The 7,784-nt window shown below is 38.9% G+C and overlaps 1 protein-coding gene across 1 annotated transcript; it reads left to right on the top strand.

The window, feature by feature from the left end:
• LOC139121265 (protein CA_C1420-like) lies at nucleotides 1-7,525 on the top strand. Its single transcript, XM_070686000.1, has 4 exons — nucleotides 1-491; nucleotides 2,149-2,273; nucleotides 3,464-3,594; nucleotides 6,599-7,525. The coding sequence occupies exons 1-4, from the start codon at nucleotides 7-9 to the stop codon at nucleotides 6,818-6,820; spliced, it is 963 nt and encodes a 320-aa protein (XP_070542101.1). The 5' UTR covers nucleotides 1-6; the 3' UTR covers nucleotides 6,821-7,525.
• Nucleotides 7,526-7,784: the final 259 nt, after the last annotated feature.

The following is a 7,784-nucleotide window of genomic DNA, read 5'->3' as shown; positions in this document are numbered from 1 at the left end:
CTGTATATGACCTCCATCAAAATGGTCGTCGTTGTTGTGTTAGTGCTGGGCGCTATGTTCGCTTGTCACATGGAGCTATGCAAAGCAAAAATAATCGGCGCCTTCGTACTCCCCCATGGCGGCATTGCTCTCGATCCGTCACACTTCAACACAACGAACGAAACTTCAAAAGCCCAGGCCATAGCGTTGCATAAGGCTGCCAACGACGTTGGAAGAAAAATACGAAATCTAAACCCGGAAGTAGTGTTCTTGAGCACGCCCCACGGTATAGCGGATATGAATGACTATTTGCTGTATATGAACAGCGCGGCGTTTGGATTTGCAGACACAGACAACTGCCAGTGCCCACCGTGTTGTTTCAACCTGACAGCTTCTCTCGATTTCCAACTTAGTCAAGAAATCTTAGAGAAGATAGGCGATCGACATAAACTAAACGTCAGCGGAGTGTCAGGATTTGGACCGCCTGGAAACGCAGGACTATTTCCCCTAAGGTACTCTTGCAGTGATAGCAGTGTACTTTTGACTTCGGGGGGGGGGGGGGGGGGGTAAGGGGGCGCTAGCGGTTGTTATGCTTCATGTCAAGCATGTCAAGATCCGTGTGCTATTCTGGCTCTATGGGCAAACGGCCATGTCGGAAGGACCATTGAACCTAACGCGGAGCGAATCGGATGTCGATCAGCCTACATCCGTTCAGGCCTGTGATGTTTGATGTTTAACTTATGGTGCATTCTGGGTAAAGATACAAATGTACTTTTCTGTATCACTACTAACAAAACAAGGGTTGTGAAAATAAAAAGTTCCGATGAGCGCTGTACTTTGGATAAATCACCGCCTTATAAAATTTGCCCTCACAATCTGCTTAAATTGTAATAAAATATCCTAAGTTGTTTTTAGTGACAAACCATTAACAGTTTCTTGAAAAGCACCAATTTCCAGGAAACTTTTTATTAATTGAAGGGCAAATAATGCTAACTTTTGATAATATTTTTAACAATTTTTATGTTGAATGTGAACCATAATTCATTCTACTCCCCAAAACATGTTGATATACAAAGTATTCAGCTTGTCAACTCAGCCCATACGTCTGTAAACTCCATTGTTATTGTTGAAAAGTGACTTCTGGTCCGGACTAGAATTCAAATGTAAACACTAGCAATGCATTTTACACATATAGATGCCAAGTTGACAAGCTGAATAGTGGGTGTTTCAACATGCTTTGGGGAGTAGAATGAGAAGTTAAAATTGATGTATAAAATAAAAATAATGAAAAAAAATCATCAAAAGTTAGCATTACTGGCCCTTTAAGTTAAGCATGACAAATGGAAAAACTGGCTCATTATCTTTATCATTATTAGCACACATGTTGTATATTTGTTGTATATATACCAAATAGAGCTTATATGATAAGTCAGTTGCATCTGTCTGTCTGTATGTGTGTATGTATGTATACCCGCATGCATGCATGCATGTATATACATATGTATGTATGTATGTATGTATGTATGTATGTATGTATGTATGTATGTATGTATGTATGTATGTATGTATGTATGTTTGTTCGTGCACACCAAAAACTCAAAAACTGCAGCACCTGCCATCTTACTATTGGGTGTACACAGGGGTTGAGATGCATGGAAGTAAAAGTCATATCTGAGTTAAAAAAAGCAGGGGTGAGATTCCTTTTTTATCAACACCTTTTCAGAAGACTACATGAGGAGGCGAAAAGGGGGGAGAGGTTCAAAAACAGCGGTACATGTAGCCTTCCAATGATAGTGCACATACCCCCTGCAAGTAATATAGTACTTAGTATATTTGTACATTCTGTTTTATTATGAAACTTAAGTTTCGTACACTTTTGGGTTGACGTCAGTGAGCATGATGTTTTGACGTGACATTCAGTTTGGATTAGAACTTTCGACCTGTCGACGCCGAGAGTCTACTTTTGTTTACGCATGCGCATTTGTTAAGGCGTCCTGGGAAAATAGAGAAAAATTCAGTAAAGTGAATCTAAAATAGTGTGCGTTATTGCACCGAAGATTTAATTAAATAAAAAGTGTTTAAAAGTAAATGCCAATCATACCTCAGCCTTAATATTGTTGTATATTTATTTTACGTTAAATTTGTTTTTCTTTTTATGGTTTGTCTCAGATGGGGAGAAGTTATTCCATTATTCTTCGTAGGGAATTCCAACAAGACCAAGTCAGTAATTATGTCACAGCCAAGCAGACGCTACAACCACAGTCCCCAGATGATACCCGAACTGCTCAGGCTCGGTAAGAGAAATAATCACGTGGTCACACATCATTTACTGTCAAATGGACTGTGAATCTAGATGAGAAAATGGCCAATTAATATTCGACAATTTCTCCATTCTTTATCAAATGATACAAAAGTTGCTTTTGTTATCAATCAGCCCCTTCGACTAATTTTAGTATTTGCACCATTGTTAAGTCTTTTATATTTTTTCGTATGTTTGCGTAGATGATTACTCATAGGTATGCCCAAGGGGGTCTGCTTGTCACCATCGTCTACAACTAGGCGTGAAATTTTCGTCCAACCAGAACAATGTCACACTAATTATCGTACCGATGCATGAAACGAAGACCCAGCAGGTCAGCGTTTGAGTACTGTTTGCCTGGATCTTCTCAAATCCCCAGTTTAAGTTATCCTGTGGTAAAAAGTGCAGTTTAGCGTGAACTGCCCTCTTGTTCACAATTATGGCTCTCAATCAAAGTAACACCTAACAGAACATCGCTCACAATGTCGTTGATGTCTGTACAATTAAACGTGTGTGGTCTGTGTAATGCTTCAGCTCAGCGTCTGGCTTTTCTTGTCTGTATGAATGACATTGCCGTGCGAACAAATGATGGCTGATCATTACACTCAAGCTGCCTTCTACCGTACTACCGTGACAGGTACAAATACAAACAAACAAACAAACAAATAAATCAACGGTTTAATATATCAACATGAACAGGATAGTATAAATAAAAAACGTTTCAAATTATTTGAATAAAAGTTTTAACGCTTTGAGTGCTGTTATTTTTTCCCACCAAAGTTTTAGTGCAACATTTTAACAATTTTTATGAACTTTTCTGCAACTTTTTTGATAATTTTGGACCAAATGGACGCAACATTTCATTGGCTACAATTTTTTATCAAAATTTTGGCAAAAATCTGACAAAAATTGACTGAGGTATATTTTATAAGGGCAACAAAAATTGACTTTGGCGCTCAAAGGGTTAATCAGTCCCATTCGCACATCTCTGTGCAGATGCAATAACGGGAAGAGTTTTCCTATTGTTTTGCAAACCATTTTATATATTTAGAATCCACCGCATATTTCCTTTCTGAGGTGTTGCCCTGTTCTATGAAATTAGCAATAGCTACGGGGCTAAATGCAACGTCTCAGTACTCACTGAAAATAAGTATGACATCGCTTTTTTGTTACATCATTCACCAGGTGGGCTGCTTTACAGTGTCCTTCATTCTACCAAGAAAGATGTTGTCATAGTGATAAGTGCGGATTTGGCACACACCCACGATAAAGATGGGCCCTATGGGTATTCACCAGCAGCAGAACCCTTCGATCAAGTACGTCATGTTAATTCTTTAAGTTTCGGCAGAGTCAGTAACTACCGTACCCAGCACCCATATACGGTATCGATAGAAAAGATTCGATCAATCCGTGCACCGATGTTTGTGGAATATGGGCTGAATAGAAGAATGGTGAATACTAGGCCCGTGATAGGACGTCTTAGTACAAGTCAACACTATCTTGAAAGGAGGGAGTCGTCGAAACTGCGCCTGCGCGACTTTCTTGTTTACAATGTATTTCTTACACGATATATAGATGCATCACATCAATTTATCTGTGACATTTAAACTATTTTCGTTTTAACTTTCATCAATCGCCAGCGTACCTTTGTTACAGTGTTTACATCGGTCATGCGAGTCCCATTCCACCTTTCAGCGCCGCTTCGATGACTCCTCCCTTTAAAGATATTTTTGTATTTGTGTATTAAAAGGCTTCTTCAAACAAGGCCTGGTTTCTACCATAGAAGAGATAGAGTTTAATCTTCCTCGCTTGTTTATCGGGTTGAAATACACTGCACACGTACTTATTGTTTGGCACGTTAGTCAGCTCTTGCAGGCGATTGTAGTGTAATTCTTGAACCACCGTGACAATCTTTGGTAAGCATACAATTAGACCCCATTTTTAAGCGCAAGAATTTAGCTCAGGTAAGTTTCAGCTCAGACTTATTCAGTTCAGTACAAACTTATTGCAGAAAGGGTATTCTGCGGTTCATTGCGGGGTCAGAGGGCCAGGGCGTGGTTCAACCCACGGCAAGGAAACTCAGTGCTTGACTCATCGGATGCCGCTCATTAATTACAAGGTAATGTTCGGACTGTCAAATTTTTCCGACACTTTTCTTGTCTACCGATTGTAGTGGCTCATTTTGAAGCTTTTTGAGTAAATAAAGTTGTCACGGTATCAGTTTGGGAAAATCCAAACATTTAATCTCTCCCCCTGAGAATAACATATGGATGTGCCATTTTGAATATCAAATATCGGTAATATTTTTTTCAATTACAAAACTTTGCACTGTAACCCTAAATTTTTATTCAAGTTCCCTTGGGAAGTCAAATGGATAGCATGAGGGACAGTACGAAGAAGCTGGAAAGGTGGATGTCGTCTGCTCATTGGTGCACTTTGTTTTCTTTTCATTTGTATGATCTTCATTTTTTTGCCAATCATCATGTTCAACTCCTCGTCACTGTACATTTTTGTACCATGCCTGCAAACGTTCAATACGTCGAACAAAAATATTGATGTCGCGAAAATATTAATGTACGATGTAATTGTCGGCGGCATTGAAAAATCAGTAATTATTACACATCTTGGCAAACACATAATTAGAAAGGCCGACCCCGCCATATGTTACCTCATGTAGTGCAACTGATCCAAAGAGTCGGCGAACAATAGGAGGGCCCGGTTTGCTTGGTGTGAACACATCGTCGATACAGACTGGGGCTTGATTTGCTGAGAGCTTTGTATACACTCAGATAACTGCTGTGGCAGTTGCCCGAGGTTTACAGCGAAATTTGTAGTTCAGGTAGTGTGCGCATCCAAACTGGAATACATATAATTATATAGTAAACTTTTTACTCAAATTGGAAACTTTCAACTATCCTCTTAAGCACGTTTGGAACTAATTTGAAATAATTGGATCTTTTAATTGTTCACATTCATCGAAAGTGATAGTTGTCATATAGCTGAAAGTAGAAATATTACAAATTACTCATAAAAATAAGTGAATTGCAAAAAGGAAAAGCAGATGGGCTAACATTTGCTGATTAAACTAACATTAATACGATACATAATTATCCCAAATTAGTTCCAATCGTGTTTTATGGTGAAGTTTTCCGAATAAGGACTTCTGTTTTGGCGGTGAGTTGAAAATGTTTGTACCACTATCTATTGCTTAATTTATGAGAAACAAATGTGAACTGATAGCTGGTGACAAGTCACTTTGAGAAAACAAAATTGACAAGTGAAGCGTATTTTCGTCTGCCTACTGATTAAACTGTTGTTGAAGAAGTTAAGCAAGCGCCGAGATAAACATAACACTGATACAACATCTATTTCTGTCTTTCAAATACGCTGAGCGCAACGCCGGTATAGTACCAGGCTTTGAAAGACGGTTTAGCATAAAAGTAATGTTAACAGCGTTAACCCTTTGAGTGCTGTAATTTTTCCCGCCAAAATTTTAGTGCAACATTTTACCAATTTTTACGAAATTTTTCTGCAATTGTTTGATAATTTTGGATTAAATTGACATCATATTTCATTGGCTACAGTTTTTTATCAAAATTTCGCGAAAATCTGAAAAAATCGGGTAAAAGCAGTTGATAAATCGAGTAGGATGATATTACATTACACTGCCTCATGCGCTGATATATGGACTCAGTAGACTGTTTAAAACGGTGAAGACAATCTGTCAAAACCACTCAGGAGAGTTAATGCAAACTGATGTAACTGTGATCAAAGCTTGCTTGTAGAGTTAAGGTAGTTCGAAATTGAAAGACTTAAACTTCTGATCAAGCTTTTTTCGCAAGGTCACTTTAAATAATTTTCTTTCGAAATCAAGAATAAAAGTCAAGAAAATTTGTACAGAGACGAATGACCCTATATTTGCCGACACTTGGAATTCAAAATGGCTGCCGTCTCCGTGTTAACTCTACAGGGAAAAATAAATTTTTCGAATCCAACCAAAACAAGCCGATTAAAAATGCTTACTCCACGAGCTCCAAAATGAGCCCCAACAAGTGGTAGACCAAAATAATACTGCAAAAATTTGAGAGTCTGAATATCTGTCCTCGAAGGGGGCGGCAGAGACTGCTTCATAAAGTGTATTCAATTGGGAAAAGAACAAAATAATTGAGGCAACAATTAATTTTTTATCCACCACACGAGTTTCCCTTTGCTAGTATTACTCACGAGCGCGTCGTTGTGTAAGTGTTTTTTTTTTCGATTCTGCAACTTTAAGTATGTTGGGCGGACTCTAATTCTCTTGTATGCCACTTTTTTGTTTAGGCTTGTGGTGCATGGGCTTCCACTCTTGAAGAAGATAGCCTCCTTGAAACGGCGGCCAGCCTTGTGGATGATGCGCTGTCGTGTGGCTACACCGGCTTGGTCATGCTCCACGGTCTTCTAAGGTCCGCCGAACTGTCGACATGGCGACCGCACCTTTATGCAAATTATCACCCCAGTTACTACGGAATGATGGTAGCGGAGTTCCTTCCCGATTCCTTGTGACAATTTTGATGACTTGTTGAACGACTACTAACTTTGAATCGTGCGAGCTTTAATGTACCTCGATTTTGTTTCTTGACATGCTTTCATGGAGCAAGGTGGTATGGCCTATATGTTTAGTTTTATTTTTGCCTACCGATTCTGAAGTAGGAAAGTGTGCCTATGAAACCAATATGTGTAAATCAATCGAGATGTTAAAAGAAATCATCGATTGTGCTTACGGAACGCACCTTTTTTCCTTAGAAATTTACGAAAAAAGCTTTTTTCGCGCTATTTTCGAATCAGACTACTTTTCATTGCAGCAAATAATAATTTTGTACAAGACACTATGCAATTTCGAGCCGGAGTGTCGAGGACAAGGACAACGCGCGGGTGGCATCGTCAAAGGGTGATGCGCCCTCAACGGTTTGAATAACTGCGAGTGTAGGTACTTTTGAATGAGTTTCTCTTTCCATCGGCCTGGTATTTTGTAGGACAAAATTTCAATTTAACAATCATTTGGAGAATTCTGAAGAAATTTTTCGAATAACATTGAACATCCTAGTTGAACTTTAAGGTCCCATTTGTGCGAAATTTTCTGAACGCATATGTTGTAAAATTTAGTTTTTATTTATTTGTCGTGGAGATGTAGTATATTCTAGTGCTTTTGTTGATCTTAAAGCTTTGCACTGGGTATTCGAATTTAAAATAAAGTTAACCATCCTGTAATATCTCAGTTCGTTTTATCTCGAGTGAGTGTGATCCTTCTCGAGAAAACACGATACACGTTTTTTTTTTACGTCGCTCCTCTCGGCTCTTTCACTTCATCGAATACAGAGCTATCTCTGCATAACAATGATAGCGTGGAGCAAGCTCAATGACACCGAGATTGCAGACTTACTGCGCCGTTATTCAACAGGAACAAACTCACAATATCCTTCAAGTTAATATGTGTGGACAGATGACGAATCGTGGCTCTGCGTGCGTT

The sequence above is a fragment of the Ptychodera flava genome, chromosome 21, assembly GCF_041260155.1.
Source record: "Ptychodera flava strain L36383 chromosome 21, AS_Pfla_20210202, whole genome shotgun sequence".
Taxonomy (NCBI): Eukaryota; Metazoa; Hemichordata; class Enteropneusta; family Ptychoderidae; genus Ptychodera; species Ptychodera flava.
The sequence above is the reverse complement of the archived record's forward strand: the minus strand, read 5'-3'. Positions and strand labels throughout refer to the sequence as shown.

Bases quoted from the DNA above. Each gene is read 5' to 3' on its own strand.
- LOC139121265 (XM_070686000.1), top strand. From the start codon at position 7: ATGACCTCCATCAAAATGGTCGTCGTTGTTGTGTTAGTGCTGGGCGCT. The intron at 2,274-3,463 runs GTAAGAGAAATA...ATCATTCACCAG, and splicing joins ACCCGAACTGCTCAGGCTCG to GTGGGCTGCTTTACAGTGTC. The intron at 3,595-6,598 runs GTACGTCATGTT...TTTTTTGTTTAG, and splicing joins CAGCAGAACCCTTCGATCAA to GCTTGTGGTGCATGGGCTTC.